Source organism: Rhyacophila brunnea, unplaced genomic scaffold (genome assembly GCF_057557595.1).
Source record: "Rhyacophila brunnea isolate RB1 unplaced genomic scaffold, BYU_Rbru_1.0 scaffold_5, whole genome shotgun sequence".
NCBI classification, from domain to species: domain Eukaryota; kingdom Metazoa; phylum Arthropoda; class Insecta; order Trichoptera; family Rhyacophilidae; genus Rhyacophila; species Rhyacophila brunnea.
Window position 1 is genome coordinate 10,196,306 of NW_028233170.1, and position 25,334 is coordinate 10,221,639.

General features: G+C 33.0%; 1 protein-coding gene across 1 annotated transcript in view; it reads right to left on the bottom strand.

Annotated features, from left to right (window-relative positions):
- Window positions 1–25,334, bottom strand: part of Dyrk2 (Dual-specificity tyrosine phosphorylation-regulated kinase 2) — a 173,848-nt gene that overhangs the window by 120,715 nt on the left and 27,799 nt on the right. The window contains exon 3 of the mRNA XM_085955643.1: window positions 11,826–11,989. Within this exon, the coding sequence (XP_085811769.1) occupies window positions 11,826–11,989 (164 nt within the window). The remainder of the gene's footprint in view (window positions 1–11,825; window positions 11,990–25,334) is intronic.

A 25,334-nucleotide genomic window follows, 5' to 3' on the forward strand; every position in this document is an offset into this window, starting at 1 on the left:
ATAAAAAATATGTAAACAAAAAAAGGACCACTTTGATAGAAAGGTACTTAAAAGTGTCTTCGAAACCCTATAGTGCGAGGAAAATACGACTACCACTGCTACTAACACGCCCGTTATAATGATGATTTTAATTTGTCTCACACATTGGTCACTCCATATCTCAAGGAAGGAAGATTTCCAACCACCAAAGAGGGTCCTCTTTAACAAATCAGAACAGAAATTAAGGGTCAGAATATCAGTGGTTGGACTATGTAGAAAGCAACACAACACCCCTGAGCTTAAAGCAATCTCGCAGGAGATGGAAGAGAATGGAGATATTATAGACCAATTTTAGGATGAAGTTCCGATGATGATGATGATGATTATAAGAGGCATCAACTGGATGATGGCAGATGTCATTAATAGTCTTATTTAGATTAGAAAGCTTTCAACTGATTGACATTTTATAGCGTAGATATTAATCTCACGTCTCGGTTTGTATTTACTCTTACCGTAGACTTGACAATAAAACCGTTGTTTTCTCCGTTATATTTACACACTAAATCAAATACACATCCATATTGTTATGCAAACAACTTTGTTGATCTCTTGCCTCTTTCAAATTAAGTTACTCCAAAATCGAAAACTAATTGTATCTAGACGACTGCTTTTTTACATATATTGTTTTTAATTGAATTTTTTTTTTCTTATATTGCCTGTCTTCTCTCTCTATGTAGGTATATACTGTTTATGTTTTTCTGTATTTTTTTTTATTTTTCTTATGATCACTACTTATGTGCTATTATTTTTTAACCTTGTTCAATAAATAACACTCCAATTATAATTATTACAGCTATACCTAATATTTGATCTAATTTAATTCGTTTTATTAATAGTATGCTTGTTGTATCAGCCTGTTATTGGGACCATCACATAGTATTATTTTATTATATAATATATTATACTTATTCTCTGCAACAGATCCTGTTGGTTGACCTAAGTAAATAATAAAAATATATATTGCGAAACATAATAATTAAACGAGTTTTTACTTGGCGGGACTCGAACACGCATTCACTGTATTCGCGCCAACGTATTTTACCAATTGTGCCACGTCCGTCCCATCTAATTACAACGATATTAACTAGTAGTATTTACATCTCGAAGCCCTTAGTTATATCTGAGATAATTTCAAATTATGTTAGTTAAAATGTTAACCTACATGACGTATTTCTTCTGCCCCGGTTCAAAACTCCACACTGAAAATAGTGGCCGAAATTTGACGTTAAATAACACTCGGGGGAAGAACTGGTGAGTATCATTTTGGTTGAGTATCTAAATCAATGGATTAGAACGAAAATCTAAAAATGTAATGCAGTCGCTATCTCATAATTTTGTTCATGTTATGTTTTTTTTCCATTGCAATATGTATTGGTACACTGACAGGAACCACTTCTTGAAGCAGCCATATTGCCAAACTCCTGAAATGGAATAAAACACTGCACATGTCGCTCGGAAGATGGATAACCTCAAATCTCAATATCAAGTACAAATTATGAGCAACTGAGTGTTCATAGCCGTCACATCCGGTGAATTGATTCATGTCAACAGAAATACAAGGCAATAACCTAACTAATGATGGAGGGAAGTGTAAATTTTCATAGGAGGCCTTCACTAATAACAGCATCGACCTCAGATGATTATAATGATGTTAACCAACGCAGAAAGTATCCACAGACAGTCGATTAGTGCATTAAAATTTGTCCTCAAATGATAATAAACTATGTAAAAAAATAATGTCAAGATCTTGCATTATTAGTATTTTTCTATTGTTTTATTGGGAATATAATATCTCTGCTATGCGTAAAATAATTTCCCGCTAAAACTCGTGGGCAGTCGTTTGAAAAAAAATGTTTTGACATTTCCCGCGTAAAAAAGTTACGAAGGGCTTACTCACAGCTAGGTAGGTACGCGATATAAAATAGCTTAGCGCAAAATATCGTCATTAAAACAAGAAATGTACGCCGAAGCGACATTATTTTGTTATTTTTAATCACTTTCTAAATGAGAAGGGCAAGGGATTTTAAGGCAATAAAGTGCTTTAGCTAGAAGTATGGGAAGAGTAATTAGATTTTATAAAAAAAAATCGTTTTGCCGCCATTTTGACTTCGCATCCCATCCTGGAAATTATTTTTTGTAAATACCAGTGACTAATATAATATTTATCTAATAAATATAAGTACAAATACTATGAAAGATTAATTAAGAATTATTAATCCATAGCATGTCATTTCAAACATACATATTATTATAAGGGCTTTTATAATGACATATAATATGTATGTAGATGCCTAGTACCTACGTATTAATATTATTATCAATATCATATATTTGATAGCAATCGATCTCAAATGGTCTTGTGCAGTAATTATTGAATTGGAACATTAATATCTACAAATTAATAAGTGGTGCATCAGATAAACGGTAGATAGTGAAAAAATTCAAATACCTACACATTATCACCGCTTGGTACCTATCCTCCCTACCTATCGCTAAGGTTAAGGGCAGTGTGGTATTCTACAGTAGTGTTCCCTACTGGTATTCCGTGGAACCCTGAGGTTCCACGTGCTAAAATTAGAGGTAATTCGTGTATTTTTAGCGATTTTTTATATTTCTAGTTATATTATTGAGTTGTCGTAACTTGGCATCTTAATATGAAGCGCTGATCACGATTCCATTTTGTAGTAGTCAAGTAACATACGACTCTTCGTCATATTGGATAAATAAAAATTTTCATTAGTCAGGAAGTAAACTAAAATTAATTTTAAAATAAAATCTTACACTTGCAGTAAAATAGCGCGACAGGTGACTTTTAAAACTACTATAGTAAATTTGTCGTGTATTTATCTCTGGTCGAATTGCCACGCCGGGCCACTATGTTAGAGTCGTATATAGGTGTCCGTTTATTTTTAGTCACGGTATAACTTGTGTAAAATTGGTGCAAGTGAGTTGTGGTGTTGGATGCATATTCTAAGGATCCCATAAACGGCAAAGAAAGAAATAAACGTGAAATACCAGATCATTAAAATATGTCTCCAGAGAGTTATGCAGATCTTTTGCGACATAGCCAGAAGGGAAGACGATTATATAACAATGTTCAAGGGCGAAGATACATAATTAGGAAAATTGGAAGGAGTAGCCCTCGACAGTGAGGAACATGAAAATAAGAAGGATATTATTTGGCATACCTATCCATCACATAACTCTCTTCTATAAACTACCTAATAGTGATTATAACAGAACTAATATTATAAGAATACATACATCATTTGAAAAACACTTTTGAAAAATCTATAAACATTGGGAAAATCTTTTTGAAAAAAAATACGACACCCAGTAGGATTCGAATCTGCGCTCACCGAGATTCGCGTCCATGTACTCTGATCACGTATTATATACGTGCCATATCTAAAAGCGATCTATACTCTCTGAAGTGTTTTCTAAATTGCGTTGCTTATCATTTGCAATAGGCTTTTGTATTTTGAATCAAGGTATTATAATTAGGTACCGGTATCAGGATCACTCCAAATTTTTGTTATAACGTACTTGCACTTATAGTTTGTGAATTATTCGTCCAATAAAAAAATAGTTTATTACATAAGAACACAACAAGCTAACCATCGATATAAAATAATGTACCTACGTATTATGCTAAAAATAACGGTCATATAATTCTGTTTAAAAACGTCTTCAATCAAAATGTTTTAAATCTTCAAAAAGTGATTGTAGATATTATCTTATATAAGAAGTGGATTTAGTGGACAGTTGCAGCTGAGTTAGATTATTTAAGGTAAGGTTTAATTATTCAGCTGAGGCATGGTCTAAAAAGATCGTAACTAGGCGATGCGCGGATTGTGCAAATGACGCGAGCCGAACGAAATATAATTTGTCATAAAAATTCAACATGCTTCCTTTTAATGTTATGTGTATTATTATATTCGTAATAATAATAGTATATTCATTGACATGTTTTCTTTTTCAAGTAAGTACATGCGGAACGTTTTTTAGTCATCTTTGCACGATAAAACAAATTTACGTGCTCACACCTCGACTCTCTGTCTCCGATTGGCGACGACTGCGAAATTTCGTTCCATCTACTTTGAAAATTATTTGCCGTTTCACTTATGCATGCGCTCTTAAGGGACGACAAATTCGTGGGTAAATGTTAACTGATGTCTAAAAAAATATATGTATATTTTGAGTACATATGTGATTTATTTTGGATTATGTCCACACTATGTAGATAAAAATCATCTACGAAAATGTAAATCAAATAATCATTAGCTGGAAACACGAAATTGTGACGGCAAGCATTATCCCTACTTTCAGTATGGTACACCAAAAGTTTCTTACAAGTATTACCAATTATAAACTTTTAGAAGTTTTCCACAAAAACAAAAAAAGCTCTCGCGACATTTTTCGCGCATTTCGGCGGCACGGGTCAATTACATTTCGCAAAGAAATTTCTCCCACGCACATACCGAAAAAAATAATAATAAAAAGCCAACATTTTTATGTAAAGGTTATCGTAATTAAATATGACACGCCGGCGTTACTGTGCACCGCCCGTCAAAAAGTTATCGGCATTATTAACAATGGAGGGAAAATACGTAGGTGTACATGATGGCAGTGTCTTACAAATTGATTTGCTGTTTTTTTTTTTTTTCAATTTGGCGAGAAATTTAATCTAGCCCATATTTTTTTATTATTACGTACGCCGGTTTTTCAAACAATACCATCATCACACATTGCGAATTTTGTGAGTATTGAAATATTACTGAGAGAGCCAAATTTATTTGATGAAATTTAAACTGTTTTCAAATTATGAAAAGACTTCGTTATTAGCAACAAAAAATAAACAGTAAGGATGTCTTTTCTGAAAACAATATGCTACAAAAGTTGATTTTTTTAAATCTGCCTTGCCATGTATGCCACGTATATTGATAGAATTGTCATATTATATTATGTCTATGACCTGGACTCTAGAGTTTCCAACATGTAGTACGAGAAAATTCGTACATTTTCGATCTTCCGTCATGCTGAAAATTTTAAAGTAAACATTTCGGATCGAGGCCTCTAAAAATAAGTGCACATGCTCTACGAAGGTCTTAACATGGCCCTGTATTTACTTATACAGTGTACCGGTGACCAAGTTGTGTAAATCGATTGCATAGTTAAATATGCGATTGTAAATTCTACATACCTGTTTCCAACATTCAGTAAATGAGGTTGTATGAATGTTACAATAATTCTGTGATTAAATTAACTTTATTAAATTTATCTAAACAGCGAGTGGCGAAAGGTTCGTAATAAATTAAATTAAATAACGAATTATTTAAAAATAAAAAAACGACGATTTAATATATTATTAGGTATAATATGATTACATTTCACATCACTTTCCCTAAGTATATTAATTTTAATAAAAATAGAGCAGTAAAGTTTCGAAATATAGTAAGTTACCAAATTTTCTCCTCAGAGTCGTGATTTATAAATTTCATGATTCGTTTTTTTTTGTGAAACACAAGAATAACTGAAATCTTATAACTTTAAAAAATAGATGCTTGATAGTTATAAAAAAAATATTATAATTAGATACCAAAGACTATGGATAATTTGGTTTATGAAATTTAATTAATGTCATTCAATCACTTTCAATCTTTGATGGAAAGCCATTATAATTTTTAAATCGGTTGGTTAATCCTGAATACATTATGGAATGAGTCTTGTGTATTTTTTGTGGTTGGTAATTACGTGGTGTTGAAAAATTTCAACAGTTCTCTTAAGTTGGATTTTCCGCATATAATATGCAATGAGTGTCTCACGAACCAGGCTAAAGATTTAATTTGTAAAAAGTAACATCTGGCAAGTAAGTCATAATACGAATCTTTTCATATATGATACAATTTCATCATTGGTGAAGCTAATTCTAAGCTCTGACATAATGAATTCACCGCAATGCACTTTTTGGCACGATGCTTTTTAAATGAAAAAAAATGTTGTTTAAATTGCAAGATATTATGTATTTCAGTTGCTCAAGTAGTGAATGGATACTGAAGACAAAATACCATGAATATCAATGGTGGAGTGAGACCGGAAGACGCGAATACTGAAATTTGTGTCTTTGTCGTATTTTTATGTTGGAAAATGACAAATTTGAAGTATTCATATACCTACTATAATATTGTATATACCAGGGATGGCGAACCTATTGCACGCGAGATGATTTTGCATGGCACGCGAATGTTTCATTTTGAAGAGAAAATAAATTATTACTTTATATATATTTAAAAAAATGATTTTCTTACAAATAAATATATAAGTACGTATATAATATTTAAAAATAATGACGACATAGCCATGCGTATTTTCTTCGGTTTTTCACATTATGTTTACCAATTGATGCGCAAACGGAAACGACGATTTTCATGCATAAATATGACAAATCGCACTGTATAAAATATAACAGGAAAATCCTTTTCAAGAAAAATCATTACGTTTAATGTAAATATACAATTGTATACATCAGGGAATTAAAAATAAAAATATTTAATCAACAAACCTTATGAAATTAATTATCGGCTGTCATTCAAATATAATAACCGCTTATTATTTTGCATCAAACATAATCTCTAAAAATGGAAAACCGTTCAGTGATAGAGAATATATTAATATGAAAGAAGAGTGGTTTAAATTCTTCCACGATCTCTTTGACTAATTTGAAAACAAGGAAAAAAATAATGAATAAAATATATGCCTTGGGCTAGAAATACGGTGAAAGATAAAAATAAAGAAAAATCAATTTTCATGTTTTAAGCTTTTTTAAAAGAATTCTTAAACTATTTTTTTAGAAAACTTTAAAAAAACTTTTTTTCACCATGAAGAACTGCTTGGCACGTCAGACAGTCGAAACATATTATTATTTGGGAAATTTTGGCACGCGTACGTAAAAAGGTTCGCCAACCCTGGTATATACATACTACATTGTAAGCAAGGTTCACCAGCTCGAGCGGGTAATAAGAAAAAGTGATAATGGGACTATGCCAGAGAAATAGAACCAATTTAAATTCTATCGGCGATGGTGTGTTTAGAGGCTAGGTTAAGACAATACTTATTGAAACTAGGACGATTTTCTTTGATGCAACGGATTCGTAAAAAAAATAAAAAGGGGCCTGCAAACAGTTAAACCATTCATAAAGTTATTTAATTTTACTAAAATCTAAAAAAGATGCGTACATGTTTCTTACAAATTGGATACAATGTTTCGTAACATTTAAAATTTTGTAATATTTTATTTAATAAAATGTTTTATTTTTTGGTGCTCACGAGTCCTTAAAATCACTCAGTGCGTCGGATTGAAGCCACTGTGATGGTTACTATACGGCATCTCATTCATTTAACTAAAAGTGAGATAAAGGATTGGTGACTAATACCTTAGTAGAAAAAGCGTGTCATATCATCAGTCGTACACCCACGATAGCCGCGTGGCTTAAGCGCCGGTCTATAGTGTCGAGGGTCCCAGGTTCGAATCCTGGGTCTGGCAAGTACACATATTGTTTTTCAATTTGTGTATGAGTCAGAGTATGGACCTAATAGGTTGAGCAAGTGGCCGACATCCATTTCTCGTAAAAATAAAATCTGGTAATACAAACCTCCACTCTGTGGGGGCCCATATGATCCTATTAGGATCGGTCATTGTCGAAAGAATCATCAGTCGTTGTGATTACTTTAGTAAAATTTTGGTAACCATCAAAATATTGTAAAATATTTTTAAAACCTTTCCCGTGCTGTGATGTAAATTCACGTCACACATATTCTACATTTAAGTTAATATGCACTGCAGCCATTTCTTAGTTTTGTATGCGGTAAGTCCATATTGACAACCTTACATTATAATATACCTAACAAATTAGTTTTCGCTCATTAAACATCTGGTATTTTAGTGTTTTTTTTTAAAATTTTTTGTTTTAACCGTTTTTTTATTATGGTCTTTATGAGTTACTTATATTTATCATATTTACTAAATTTTAACATGGTTATAACTCATTTTCACCAAATTTGGACTCAGTTGACTGTAGTTAGACCTCTTGCATACAAAATTAGTCTATTTCTGGTATCATCGACAAAATAAGTTTGAATTGAAAATAGAGAAATTGTTATTTAAATGTAAGTACTGTAAAACTATTACTGTAACGCAGTGTGACAGGATAGGACATAACGGAACTTATTAGCACCGTAAGAGAGGGGCTAAGGCCGAGCAATAAAGGGTACCTAGTTAGAATAAAAAGTCAATCAGCGTCCCAGCACTATTTTTTTAAATACGACTACACCACTGATCAAGATACTAACATAAAAGCGCCCGATGTTTGCATATATTAATTATTTTGATTGTATGTTGTATGTGCAACAGATAACACAATTCAAACATATAGACACATGAGATATCGACGAGAGAGAATTGAGGATAATCTAATGGTCAGCGAATATTAAAAAAATACTTTGTAATTAACAAACAGTGTTACAAATAACAACATATTTTTTATTTGCTTACTGTTATTATACGAAGTGGGCAAAAAAAAGAACTTTTTGCTGTTTTAGCATCTCTAATATCTGTTGTATTTCCGAATGCTTTTTAATTAATGTTAATGTATTACCATCAATATAAAAAATCACTAGTGTATTTGTTCTATATTATCATCATCAACCGGGTTCGATCGACTGCTGGATGTAGGACTCTTCTCGGTCCGTAGTTTTTTGCTGCCACGTACATCCACCGAACTATATGAGCTCATCTATCCAGCGTGTTTTAGGGCGTTCAGTGCCTCTTGGATATTAAAGTGTGACGGCATTCATCCAGCGGTTGTTTACTCGCCGAGCGACATTTCCAGACTATTATTCGACTGTAGAGAGGAAAAAGGACGTAATCCACACAAATCAAATTTTACAGGAGGCACAAAAACGTTTTTGTTATGGTTTTGGTGAAAGTTGAAATACAAAATATACATAACCGTCAAGTGCATGATAATTAATAATTTGGATTTTATATTCCAAATCTAATATTAATTATTTAGTTGATTAAAGAACAACCAACAAAAATGATGGTTAGGTCGTTTTTATCACTTCACTTCCTTACTTTTTTAAAAAAATGTCAAATAAATTTAGATAATAAATCGGTATTTGCAGCTTAAATCCTTTGGACACAACTTGTAAAACGTTATTATCCAATAAAACCTGTTTTGAAAAAACTGAGGATTACGTATTTTTTCCTTTCTACAGTCGAATATATAACGAGGGTCTAACATTAACATCTCGTATCCAATATTCAATATTTTCGATAGGGGGAATTAAAATATTATAAAAAATGAAAGTAATCAAATTAAATAAAAACAAAAATTCAGTTACCTTACGAAATAAACTAAATAATTTTATCAAAAAGCGTATTTTTTATTGTATTTAATTTGATTCAGTAGTTTTTGTATAACATTTTAACTGTCATCTGTCAAAAATATTGAATACCTATCACAAATGAGGTGTTAATGTTAGAACATCGATAATATAATTATAGGTATTATTAATAACAAAATTTTGAAAAACCTCAAAAACATTTGGACCGAGCTCTCAGTCGAGTCTCAGTTTCCGTTAATGATTCATGCGAATTACTTCTTATATTTACGTTTAAACTGAACCTACTACAAAATCCAGTAATATATATTTTCTTGGTATTCTGACGTCACAGTCTCTACAACCCTTTTACCGACGACCAATTGGAAGGTTTAAAAACACATTTACAATAATTTTAAGGGTAATATGGGTAAAATAAAAACCCTAGAGCTATAAATCTTTACAACAGCAACCGACAGGGAAAATATGGCTAAAATCATAGCCGACCTCAGATAACGGATATGGCATAAAAAGAAGGGTTTGCAAAATACCGTTTTCAATGTCGGACAGAACTAGGGCCGTCAAAGGATTATCGATGATTTTTAACCCCAATACTTTGATACTTTTGAATCAATACTTTTCATTCGATATAACAACCCTAGACGTATCTACTATAAGCCTTACCATAATATCTTGGCTACGGACGTCATAACGGTGATCTGGGGAACTACGAAACCTCCGCAATTTCAGGTATACATCTACACCCCCGACTCCTGCATTTATTATAGTCTATATCTATAACATTGCATACAGCGCTATAAAATCGTAGCCAAGATATCATGGTTATAGTATACCTATACAATTTTCTCAAATGTACTATAATAAAACATTCAATATTATCAATTGGGCTCTCATGGTGCAGTGCGTAAGGCGCTGAGCTTTCATCCGGGAGCTCCGGGTTCGGCCCCGGTGAGGACACAATATATTTATGTAATTTTCTCAAAACCTGGGTATTTGTGATATTGTGATGTTTCACTTCTATTACTAAATACACTACTGTTAAACTACACTACTTTCAATCAGTATCCGTGCCTGTTTTAGTGTTAAAAAAAATATATTTCATATGTTTACTATTAAGTCTTGGTCTCTCAAAATACGGCAGAATTTCAAGGTGGTCACGATACTCAGCCATGAGGGAACGACCAAAAAGAAGAAGATCTGACATAGTGTATTTAAGATACCTACTCCATAATACTGGTATTGTAATTATAACGTTTTGGCTTAATGCTGCTGTAATCTGTATGTGTTATACCGTTCTTAATATGGAATTTTTATATTTCACTCAAAATAACTGTATTCGTAGCTCTAAGCCGGCTCGCACATCACAACTCGCCTTGTGTGCCTGGCGGCCATAAATCAAAACTTCCTAGACCCGCCGGTCAGTGTTGCATAATACAACCTCGCACATCTCTAGCGACATCGACATTCGCCGCATTCGCGCGTAATCTTCCGAAACGTCAAAATATACTCTAGCTAGACGACGCCATTGCGCAAATATGTCATCAGACGCGGAAACAGCGATCATTATGTATTTGTACCGGAGACATTTAAGGAGAAGTCTCTCGTCTGCCATTTTTATTGTGTTGATTGCAATGACATTAATATGGACGAATAATCTGGAAAAGAAAATGACACTCACTATATTGTCGGGTCTGCCGAATGGCATAATCTGTTCTAACGCCATTACAATAAAGGTGATATTGCTATAAATTCCTGATGCTTTTTGTTGAGTCTGCCGAATAGTTCGGTTCGAACGGGTTCGCTCAAATGGACATTGACATTAGAAATACTGCTCTAACGCCATTACAATAAAGGTCATATTGCTATAAATTCCCGATGCGTGATATCGCATAATGAAAATTGCGTGACGTCTACCTATACATACGAATGCGCGAATTTACTTGCTAGCTACTGTATTAAGTGCGTCGTCCATTAATAATGTCATTGGTTGATTGTATGAACAAACGTCAAACGCGGTGACCAGCGATGAGCGAGCAATGACAGTGTAGACAGAGACAGAGACAGAAATGGCTGATTGTGCGGCTGTGCGCATGCGCGGAGTCGACATTTGTCGAAGTCGACATGCAGGCTCTAGCGAACGCAACTCGTCGCATGCAGGAGCGTCGCAGCTGCATCGGCCAATCTGCGAAGCTTCATTTGATAACGATAGTTTCTTGGTTTACGATGATGTCACATCGACGAATTCGTCGTAAGACGCATGCGGCGAGTTCTGATGTGCGAGCCCTCTAATTTGTAGTTACTTCATAAAGATTTTTTTTCTCTACTATTTCTACATTCAACAGAATCATTTACAATATATCTATATTATTAGTATGTCATTTTACCTTATTGTAGCTACCGTTGTCATCATCATATCCAGCGTTGAGAGGTGCCCCTGGTCTTCCAAGAACCTTGGCAGCATCCAGTCCAAGATACCAAACTTCGGGAAACTTGTCTACTTCAGCTCGCTCATATTCTGTTAGTCGGCCACCGTACACCTTCAATGCCTCTGGAAAAAAAACAAACACACAGGTATTTTAGATATATTTTCATTTATATTATAGGTGTGTCTATTTGTGTAAATTTTAGCTATGCTATTTTTCATTAGGTCGGGGATTTCAATCATGTGCCCAGGTCAAATACTACTTGCTTACTTTGCCCTGGTACGCCTCAGCATAATTTCGTTGGAAAAGCACAGCGTCGCATCACTTTTTTCGGGTCTTGCACCTCCTGCCTTGTGAGAACTGCAGCGTGTCGCTTTTCACATCGCTGCAGGATGAGGTAGGGTTGGCTACGGCAATCGAACCCTTGAAGTTGTGCCACAAGTATAAGAAGTGACGCACTCTTCGTCGGCATTCGAAATACACGTCCCAGCCACGTGAAGCCTCTATTCATGATTACTTCAATCACCAAGTGCCACTATATCCACTCACGAACTCGAGTAAAAATGCTCCAAAGTCGAGACCTTCGAAGTATGGTATAATACCATGTCTCAAAGCCAAACAGGAACACAAATAGCACGCACGCGTTGAACAAACATTTGGATTCCAAGTTCACCCCACGTCAAATACGCAGTTCATTTTTCCTGGCGCTACAGTCGTAGCAGTCTCAAACATACGTCCAATACTGCTTCTTCTTCTAGTTTTCTTCTCCAGTTGATGACTAATAACACATGAAAGTATTTTGTACGTCATCAATCCACGAGATTCGTACAACCAAACCATCAGATATTTGCCAACCTTCGGAGCCACGAAAGGCACGAGAAGAATATAAAGATACTATTCATACATACTGATTTCTATTTGAACCTATTTTTATCTTCAGAGATTTAAGAGATCAATCTAAGCATCTAACGGATATCTATAAAATTTATTGATAATCAATGATACCATGATTAGAACGAGACACAAAATTAACGATGCCATCAATTTTATTCGCCTGCAATTAATAATCCCATTAATTGCTGACAATATAAACCATTTAATTAATATACAGAGGAATATATTTGTATTTACATTTACATCTACATCTTGCCTAATGAACTGGTATCCATAATTATTTACCTTATTTCTCTACAAACCATAGATTTCTTAACGTCAATTTACCTGACCAATATCAATTATAGAAATCATGAGAAGTACTTTGTTATATAAACAGTGTGTCATAAAATATAATATGTAGAAATAGTTATAAATTGTGTAATTGAGCTATGATACACAATTTATTTTACACGAACTATTAATTACGACGTTCTAGTTAAGGCAGAAGAATGACGAGTCATAAAAAATAGCACTTTATAACTCTTTCAACAATCCGGATTTGTGGTTATATAATTTTGAACATAGACCTACCCACTTTTGTTCATAACATTAATATTTCGTTTTTTTTTTGCATATGGCTAAAATATGGTAAGTATATTTTGTGTTTGGGTGGGTATGTTGTTGACTTGCGAAGAAAAACGCTACGCAGCCGGATATTGAGCAATTTGAACCTATTTTTTTTGTTGTTGCGCAAGCAATTTTATTTTGAACAGCTAAAAAAGGTCAGATGACAAATAATGGAAGAACATCATTGTCTTTTTAGAATGTAAGTAAAGACTTTTACTCACTATCAGCGTTGAATAAATAATATTGTTTTTTGAACATTCGATCATTGTTCTTAATTTAAATCAGAATTCTCCTCTGTGCGGAGAAATATACCCAAAAGCAATGAATACCATAATAAAGAAATTTTAAATAATAAAATATGACGCAGCCATTTAATCTGCACTAGTGTGTATTTGATTTTCGAAAAACTGCTAAAATTCCAATCATAGATAATGAACATAATAAAATACATCTAGAATACAAACTGACAACTTGAGAATATTTCAAGTCATAATAAGTAGGTATTGTAAGAAAAAGTTTAAAAAAAGAATACATAATACCCGTTTACACGTGCATGGATTTACTGTTCACAGTAAGAAAATGTATGAGTAAACATGTATTATCCTACAGTTGGCAAGATTGCGTGCATGAATCAAACAAGTTTGGAAGCTTCTGAATTTTAATGCGCAAGTAAGATCTGCACCTGCGCAGTAGAACGATAATGGCGAAACTGCCGGTAAAAAAACGAACTACTTGCTCATTTTGAGATTAACCGATTTTCAATACGTCCTGTCATATAGTACTATAAAATGACAACATCGCGTCTCGCTCTTGAAAAATGAGATTGGAGACAGTCAGCACTTTTACATGTAAACAGTTATTGTCACGAATAAAATACATCTAGAATACAAACTGATAACTTGAGAATATTTAAAGTGATAATAAGTATTATAAGACTTTTAGCGAATAAGAAAATTTATTTACCTAGATTTAATAAAGTTGTTATAGTATTACTATCTGGTGTTTTCATTTCTGGTGAATTCATTTATTTCGTGGGGTCTAATTATTAGTAATTTCATAGAGAAAAATGCTAACAATTTTCCTGTCGGAATAGTCCGTTTGTATGTAGCATGCCATTTTGGAAAAGACAGGCTTGTCATGGGGTGCGCCTCATTTTATTGAAACGTCAACGACCGTCCCGCCATTTTCCCATTCACAGATGTTAGTAATAGGACACGCAAGAATTACCACACGTGAGGATATTAAATGTATTATTGTAGAGCTGTAAGCTAAGGAAACGATTCAACATGGTGTCGTTGATTCTGTAATAGGTGCCTGTTATGTGCGCAAAACTATATTGTTCACTTCAAATGACAAATAAAACTATACCTACATACAGTTAAAATAGGCAAATAATGGTTATCTACAAAGAGATACCATCCGCCATATCTCAAACATATACCACGTTATGCATCCTTCGAAGCTGTGCTGTAGACAGCGCTCGACTTGGAAAAATTTACAAAACGGAGCGCTCGACAAATTTCTGCAGGTATTTACATAGTTGTCAAATTTTATGTGTATTTTATAAAAATAAGTGTGTTAGATTTTCTATTATATGGGCTATCTAGCTTAGACGGTCAAAATATTTTTTCCACGAGACGGAGCGATAATTTTACCGATTTAACGAACCGGAACGACGCTCTGGTCCATTTCGAGCCCTGACTGTATTATTCACTTCAAATGACAAATAAAACTGTACCTACCTACAGTTGAAACAGGCAAATAATGTTTATCTACAAAGAGACACCATCCCCCATAATATCTCAAACGTATACCACGTTATGCGTCCTTCAAATTTGTACTGTAGAAACACATGAACATCCGCCGTGGCATTGGTTGGAATTCAGTATAATGTGGGTTATTTCTATCATAATTAAATGTATTATGGTCAAACCTTGGATAGAAAAGACCTTTACGATCTCCCCCGTGTACTGACTTTAATTTGTTTAGAATAATTATTTTAATCAGATTTTTGAAGTTATACTTCTTTAGGCGCGTTTAGAAAATCAGATCAAAGTGTATTTTTGGCGTGTGGCATGTAACACATAATTTATTTTTTCACACAAAAATAAACGCACTCGATTGGATTCGAACCACCGATTGTTCGGTTATCAGCCGAACGCACTACAATTACGCCACAGTATGATACTCCAATCGTGACGATGATACAGTATAATATTATAGTTTAGATACGTAAACAAATTATTAAACGTCGTAGTGGCTTACTTTAAAGTTGTTACATTAAAAATAAAAAGAACGATAAATATTTATATAATTTAATAATATAAGTTAGAGTGTATAGAAATAAACCAACGGCGTTTCAATAAGCGGTACTTTTTCTTGAGTGTGTAATTTAATAAGATAATTAAGAGCTAGTTGAAGAATGTAGGTTATCACAAGTTGGTTTTTGTTTTGTTATGCCAAAGAAGTATAACTTCTAACGCGCGTACAAAAGTACACACACCGATTTTTTTATTGTGACGGTGACTTAAAGTGCAGAGATTCAGATAAGTATTCTCTTTTCCTCACTCCTGTGGTTGGTCTATATGGGCCTAGGGTGCAATCGATGCGTTGGACGTGCCAGCGATATTCGAATGAAACCATTCCAAAAAGTTCATAAAAAATAGTTTGTAAAAACTCGTCTTGTAATAAATATAAAATTCGCTTTCGGATGGATGGCAGACTACTGGATCATTTTTTTGTATAATCGACCATGTAGCGGAAATAAAATGTTTACGTATGCCGCATAGAAACGGAAGTTCAATGTCGTTGAGAAAAAAAAATATATCGCCATAGAGAAATTGATTAGGCACATGCTAAAAAATAAGATATACTCTAATGGAGAAGTCATGCTCTTTGGACAGTAAATAAAAGAGAGACTTTTTATTTCACAGATTTTTTTATTAGGCGTGAAAACGTATTTTGTACGTCTGTTCGTGGTAATGTTATCTATTTTATCTTCATTAAGATTTTATTGTGTTCGCTGTAACTCTACGTTTTTGTGATTCGTATTTTGCATTTGTAATCTTGTTATTTTTCTCCTGAGTGTTGCATATAATTAAGTTTAATACTTTATCAAATAAATAAATATTGACAGTAGTTATTCGTGAACATTACCAGCTCCAATAAACACAAACATTTTTTTTTCCATATACTTTATGGTAGTGCCATTTATATTCCCATTCCACTCCTTATCTCCTCACCCATATCCTAATCCCCAGTGTTATTGTCACCAGACAATCAATAAGCAATTACGGGTGATGAAAGACGGTGTTACAAAGAATATTCAGTTGCATCTCGATAGCGGGCGTGAGCGGGCTTCTAATAGCTTTCCGTCGCTCAATAGATACAGACTCATTAAGAATCTATCATCATCCTCACATCCTCACATATAATCCATAAAACTGTGTCACAAAGTGCGTGAGTTTACAAACCGGGTGACCCAAAACAACAATACCGCGCGATTGAAAGTTGAAACCAGACCACGGAGCCATCATACATCATCACAAAGGTTAGTGTCTGGCATTCTGTTCCATCGCCCCCACCCCTAGATCCGACCTCCTCATCATCCCTCAAAATGATTACAGTCTACTTAAAAAGCTCAGCCAGTTTCATATAAACTAGAATAGAACTACTTACTGATTGATGAACATACATAAGTTGAAAACATCTCAGATATATTATCCACTAGAAAAAAATATATTTGAAAAAAATACGAACATCGACGGGATTTGAACCCATATAACCATTGGTGTCACGCCAATCTATGCATTAACCAGTTATGCTATGAGATTCCTATCTAATTGCGATAATTTAAACTAGTATGTCATACATGAAATGCTTATCAAACTGCGATATTATCCCGTCGAGGTTCGTATTATATTTTTTTCAAATATTTTTTTTTCTAGTGTGTATATATATCTGAGGTATTTTCAAGTAATGTATGTTTTATATATAGAATGTTACATTCTCAAAATCTTGTGAATATTGTTTGAATAAAAGAAATGGTTTATTACTGATTAATGTATGTTAAGGGATCATATTCGATTCTTGAATCTGAATTTCCTGGAATTGGAAATATTTAAATCTCTTTTAAGTTTTTGCAACTAAAGCGGTAGGTATAATTAAAAATAAAAGGACTTAGGTACCTAGGTACCTAATTATAAATCATCGTATAAACTAAATTATTAAGAAACATTATTCTGTATGTAGATATATATATTTTAATTCCTGCAACTGCCCTAAAAACGTATAACATCACTGCTGAAATAGAAATGTACCTACGTAATTGTATACAAAAAATAAACTGCCAACATTATCAGATTTTGTTACTAGGGAAGATATAGGTACGTTGCTATTTTACAGCGTTTTTCTTAGCTCGTATTCTTATTTGTCCGGTGGTTGTTTGTCCGGTACAAATCTTGCAATCGATTTTTAACTACCTTCCCGACTAGCTAGACATTTGAAACTTTTAGAATATATCAGAACACGATGCCAATGCATTTTTTAATACTTTTAGCCATCTTTAAGTAGAATTGAATTCATTTTCAGTTTTGTATGAAAAGTTATTTAGACACCATTATTGGTTGCTGGTCCTAGCAACAAAATTATTGATATATACGTGCGTTACTATGGAAATCAATATGACATGTCATAATGACATTTCAGTATTATTTCCATCAAGTACAATTTTTTTGATCGTGCTAGTCAAGTCAAGTTTACATGATTCAGCACAGAATTTAAAAACGTCGTATTTAAAAAGTTCTTTTTATCTTGTAATTATTTACTATGCACGTTAATAGTTTTAATTTAGGTATGGTTGTTAGTTGATTTATTCATATGAGGCCTCAAAATCAATCACTGCCTCTGTCACCCCAATAAAATGTGATTTTTAATAAAATTACACAATAATGCTTGTTATGTTTGTTGTTATTGGCACAGCAGAAAACACTATCTCGAAAAAATTATAATATAATGGGTTATACCAAAATAATCTTTATTTCAAACTCTATCGTCTGGAAAAACACATTAATTTAATAATTTTGTGTCTCATATTAATAAATATTGTATACGTGAATGCTCATGTTGGTTGTCATTAATTAATAATTTAAATAAAAACCAGATAACAACTGGAAGAAAGATAAAATTTACATGAGAAAATATCGTCTGTCGCGAATATTCACTTCACAGATTACATACTGGAAAAGGGCGTCTTGTGATAAGAATTTTATATGGTAATTTCTAAACGACTATATACTTTAGACTTTAGAGGCATACTATAATACGTTGTTATATTATATCCATTGATTTAATATTGCCTATCCCCCAAAATGGTTGATACTTACTATCCTCGTTTTTTCGTCAATAGATATTTGTGTATGTATTTGGATCTAGGGCATGTCCCAAGAGAAAAAGTGAGCGACTGACAGCCTCAATACAAAATTACTGTCATAAATATAGTGCCTATATATCCCGTGTTTATAGATAGCATTGTTCTTCGTTGTGAAAATAAGGATTTGCATAACGATTTTAAATCTTCTTTCAGATGAAATCTTCTGTGATTTCCTTATAGAAATCATTGATACAAGTTTCAGTTCAACGTAGTCTTTTTTGAACGCAAAAATTAAGAATACTTATATCTTATCAGGGTTTGTATGAAAATTACTGGTCGTAACCCTAAATGCATAGAATATTAAGTTACGTTAATATATTGTAATAGTAACCTATTTTATTTGTGGTTACCTGAATTAATTAACGAATTTCGGATCCAGTAAACCCAGTAATTATACTACATCCATTTTCTTTCATCAAAATGGCAATAAAAATAGAAAATTTCAAAATGGCTCCTTTGTTTGTTTTAACTTTAATAGATAGCACTCCCGTGCAAGTATTAAACTTTAGTTTCTTATAACAGTTATAACGCATTCCATATTACTCTCTTACACAATTCTCGGCAATAATTATTTTATCAGCTATTATAATAAAGTTTCCGTTTATATTTTTATGCAATCTGTTACAAAGGCAATTCAATTCATAATAATTGACTCTGTCGTCCATTCATTTGGCCGAAAGAAAGTGTCAAAACATTCGCCTTTTCTAATTCTTATATTACGGAGAATATCATATTTTAAACGAAATTCAATATCTGATATCCGCCACTAGCGTCGATGTAATAATATCAATATTGCGTTACATCTATAAGTCAGTGACTTTCAAACCCTTTCGTTTACGGTACCTTAAAAATCAATTTGTGGCTTTGCTGTACACCATACAATTTCTCAGATCTCGGAATCTGAATTTGACTAAGTTGAAAAGTCCGCGATAAGGGAATAGTATGTATTATCATATCGCACATACAGTGTAATAACGTCATAAGTGCAAAACACACTTTTTTCAGGAGAAGCATTTAAAGATCGTGAACTTGATAGAGTCACATGGTTCCATTATTTGACATTTATGAAACCTTTGACGAAAACTATAAGAACTACACTTAAGACATTGACGCACCAGGTGTGGAGATCTTTTAGGCATCTTTTTTGGCATAAATCTGAATTTTGATTTTTAGCACTTGTGACGTTGTTGCACCGGATGTGCGATATGGTAAAAAAATATTATCGCACAAAAATATGACAAGATATCTATTATTGTGACTATGCAATAGCGCATTTAGTTACGATTAAAAAGGCTATATTTTTTACACAATAAATATTAAATAGTATCTTACATATAAAATGATACATTGAAGGTCTAAAAAATTATAAGTCTGACGGCAATTCTATATTTGTTTAAATAAGTTACATTTTACTTATTATTAATATTATTATAGCAGACCCTACTATAATTACTCACACATATAACTTAACAGGTTCGAATCCTGGGTCTGGCAAGTACACATATTGCTTTTCAATTTGTGTATGAGTCAGAGTATGGATCTAATAGGTTGAGCAAGTGGCTGAGATCCATTTCTCGTAAAAACAAAATCTGTTAATACAAAACCTCCATTCTGTGGAGGACCATATGAGCTAATTAGGATCGGACATGGTCGGAAAAAATTATAATAGTGGTACAACAAGGTTAGAACTTAACCTTGAAAATGCATATATTGCGTTTTCTTCTACTGCGCACGAATTAGATAGGGTAAATTTTATTATTGTTGTATGCCATATAATTGGGAGAATATGACAGTGATTCAGTACATACTGAATTTAAAAAAAATATAATAGATTATTTCTCTTATAATAACATAAAATAAAATTTTGTATATTCTATTAAAATTTCTCAATAATTCTCTGTTAAAAGTAATTGCAGATCATGTTTGTTCATCATAAATGTTACGTTGTCATTAAACGGATAAATTCAATATTCTTCTAGGTACTTACTTACCTTTTAATGTATTTTCGAAATGCATTTTTTCACGCAGCCGAGTGCCAAAATCACATTTGTTCCTATTGAATAATGAGTGGAAAAATCTGTAGAAATTTTCATTTAAGAAATAAAACAACCAAATAATTGAGCAAACAAACCTATTATTATGTAAAACCGGTATCTATTATAATACACAATTGAGGCAAACAATGTCTTTGCTATCTTAAATAACTGCCTGAACATTATTTCGAAGACTAGTTCTGCTACACGGTGTTTGCAATGATAACGAAACAATAACTTCGGGGCATAATATTATATTGGGAATGTAAGAATATGGTCACATTTTCTGTCTAATTATATAATATAAAGTGATGTACTAATCAACTCCGTTATAATGAATTGTTTTTGGTCACATTAGTGACAAGTCACCACTTTGGCAGTAGGTGAGGTTGGTGCGCGATGGAGCAGTGAATAACTGAAGTCTGAGGATGATAAAAATTGCGTATTTATTTGCGGTTTGACAAGTATAATTTACCGAGCAGTTCGTCGTATCACACTTCACCGTGAAATGCTGTATCGGAAATATATGGCCGTATATTGAAGACCGTCCAACCTCTTTGGGTCCTATTGTACTGACATAAAATTCATGTCTAAATAAAACACGGTTCTTGTCGGTTTACACTTTACAGGAAGCCAGCAGCAAACAAATTATGAAAATAGCCGTTATACTGGATTATTTATCAGGTTAGGTTAAGTTAGGTTAGGTTTGGTTTTTATTCTTGAATTCATGAATTTTGCCAAACTCAGCTATGAAAAATGTTCATATTGAATCAAATAAAATTGGAGACCGTATAGTATACGGTCATTTCTTTCCGATAAGAAAGCTCACGGCGAACTGTACAACGGTGAAATGTTTTACGTACAATTTACATGTAACCATAATTTATATCGGTGCATACATACAATATTACACGATATAAGCTAGCCCGAGGGAGAGTGACAGTTACACGATTGAGATACAATGAGGAGTGATATTGTTTAGCCTTCGATGTGACGATACGGAGTGAGATTTTTTCTATCATGATAACCTTTTTTAATGAACTTATCACCATGTAAAATGCTCACACTGAGTAACTCAGGCCTCAGAATAAAATACATTTTTAATATAATAAAGATTAATAAATATATTGCTGAAGTGAAAACGTGCTTAGGTAAAAAAATGTATACAAGTAAAATGCATGTACTAAACAATATTTATATAAATAATATTAATTTGAGAATGTGTCGTAAGTCATGGATTCTGCTGACACTGCTTGGTTCTCATGCAACCATCGATCGCCACAGTTTTTATTAAGCTATGTGTCTCCTATCCAGGGCTCAAAATGGACCGAAGCGCACCGGAGCGCCGTTCCGGTTCGTGAAATATGTAAAATTGTCGCTCCGTCTCGTAGAAAAAAATATGTTGACCGTCTGAGCTAGACCATAATAGAAAATCTAACACACTTATTTTTATAAAATACACATAAAATTTGATAACTATGTAAATAATATCTTCAGAAAATATTCGAGCGCTCCGGTTTGTAAACTGTTCCATTTCGAGCGCTGGTCCTATCTAATTACGACGAAAGTAACTATTGTTTTTACAATTCTCACTAAAGCGCTTTAGTTTGCGTTAAATTGCGTTGTAGTCTTATAACAATTATACACTTCTCTGAGGTGTTTTTAAATTATATAATATGATCAACAAAGAATTTTACATTCTGAAATCTCGCGAATTATTCGTTGTATAAAAAAATGTTTATTAAATATATTACAGTTTTCAGTAAAAAATGTCTAAATATGAAAAAAAAAACATTTTTATTCAATTACGCTTCAATAAATTTCGTTTTTTGGATGACGCAATATATACAATATACCTACACCGGGACCCCCTTCAAGTATAAATCTGGCCCTGTTTGCATTGGCACTGCACAATATTTTTCAATCACCGTGTACGAAATACTCCAAAATGACTTTCTATGCATTCTTTTTATCATTCGGGCAAGACAGCTCGAAGCTAATTATTCGGACATGTGTATTGTCTGTATGATAATATTGAAGTTATTTTTTGCATTTGAAAAGTGAGAACAAAAGAACCTTTGTAGCCTATGTTTGTATTACGAGTTTGCAACACAAATAGCGAGTGTCATCGGTGCCAACTTTCACTCATATCAAAGTAGCGTCGCTTTTTACGGACGATGTTTGCAAAATTTATGACATCTGTACACAGGAATGAATTAGACTCCGTACTCTTAATCCATCAAAGACAACTTTTCCACTTCTAAATCTGAAAGCTCTCAGTTCTTTATTCATGGTATGGACAAGTATTAATTGCTTATATCATAATTATAAAATGTAAGTTCGGTCGCACATAGAAAATCGTCTCGACTGGGATACGGCTATAAATCAAAACCGCCGCAATATTGCAATACTTTTTCACGCACACTGACGAGACCATGCCGGAACAGTGACGTCAAGCGCATGAAAATGCAACTACAGATCTACAAAGAATGGATGGGGGAGCCACTGTCGAAAACTACGCAATCAAGACTCGCAACTGGGCAGAATCTGACATTCAAATGACGTTTTCAAAATGGCGTCCATATGGTAGTTCGTAGTTCCATTTTGACCGTTCTTTAGATAAGTTTATAAGACTGTACTGCACAAGCGCCGATTATATTGTGTGCCTTTAGTGAATGACAACAAAATCACATCGTCAAATTCGACGGATTAAGACCGGACTGAAAGACGCATAGTGAACACACCATTAAAGTTAAACCAAATAGAAAACTCATTTTCAATATAGTTACAGTATCCATGGGGGAACACAAATATAATTGGAAGTGCATTACTTTATGTGTGTGGTTTTAGGAGGATACTATCCTCGCGCGTAGAGAAACGATATGAGCATTTCCTCGGACAGTGAACAGTGTAGCTAATTTTTGTAATAGGAATGTTTATCAGGTTTTTCAAATTATGTAAATATTATATTTTATATACTACTATATTTTCAATGATGTATATTAAACATTGAAAAGGTTTTTTACAAACAGCCTGATTTCATTTTTATTACGTTTTTGGTAGTTCTAGAACTGGTAATAAAGATTAACAATAGCATTATAGCAAAAGGGTTATCCATCTTTAATTTGAATAGACCACTAGAGGGAAAATTTCGAAGAAAAACTAAAAAAAACACTTGACTTCGTTTCTGGAGAGAATTTTTTTTTTGAAAAATACCTCAAATCTATATCTCTTGAAAATATCTAAATCATTGTGTTACCCATATTTTTATCTGGTATGTATCAAAAGCTTACAGACTCCTGCGCGTCTATTCTATGCATAAGACTACTTGTCGGTCTCTACGGCAGCCATAGGGTAGGTTTGTATCGAAATATTATCACTTATTATAACAATTACAATAAATTAGTTGCAATTGTTACAATAAGTGCTATGTTTTAACAGCACCTCTCTTGGCTGTGTTAATTTTAGAGCGAGATAGACAGTGTTGACTGTTTAGACGACTAACTTATTGTAACAATTATAATACCTCAGTACATAAATATGATAAAGTGATCATATTTATCACTTTAGTGGTCGATAAGTATAGAATAGACCCACTAGACATAGACCAAAGATATTGAAGAAACTCTTATGACTAAGTTCTTTCAAATAAACTAAAATAATTATACATAATACAGTAAATGTCTTCTTATTTGACAAACAATTTCAACTATCGAAAAATGAACACAATCTTTAATTATTATTAAAGATAAAAAGTGGTATAATAGGGCTAAGTTTACTACGTGTCTATGACATTACTATCTTGCAGGAAGAGAAATTTGACTTCTTATCAGTTATGTTATAACTTATAAGTTATAACATAATATTATGTAGTTTTGATGTCTCTATACTTGTTACCTTCCAATGCGCACGTCTTAACAATGTCTAACTACAGAAAACTGTAATATCGAATCATACTCGTGTTTTAGCGTTCACCTAAATACCTCGCATTTATTACATTGTTGTGTTTATTGACTATAACATATTTTAGATTGTTCGCTTAATAATTGGTGTTTTATAACAATATCCCATTTATATTTGACCTACAAACTTATAAAATAGTACTTTTTTATATAATTATTTTCATTCACCTTTTTCGTTGTATTGAATTGTAACCACCATTATTCGTTATAAATAATATCGTCTCTGTTCTGGCAGAATACACTAACTGGAGAATACTAGTTTTGAGTAATTTGACTTTGAAGTTGTTAAAATGTTTGAAATGGTCTATCATGTGAGTTTATTAAGTAATCGTAAAAAGGATGACTTTAAAATAAAGACTGTTTATTTATTAAGAAGGTTTCCAGACGGTAAAGTTTGAAATAAGGAACATTTTGGTATAACTAACTCAATATGTCATTTTTTCGAATTAGTGTCTTCTGCCAGAACAGTGACGATATTTATATGCACCGGTTTATATTATGATTTAAAGATATTTCATACTTAGTATCTATGGTATACTAA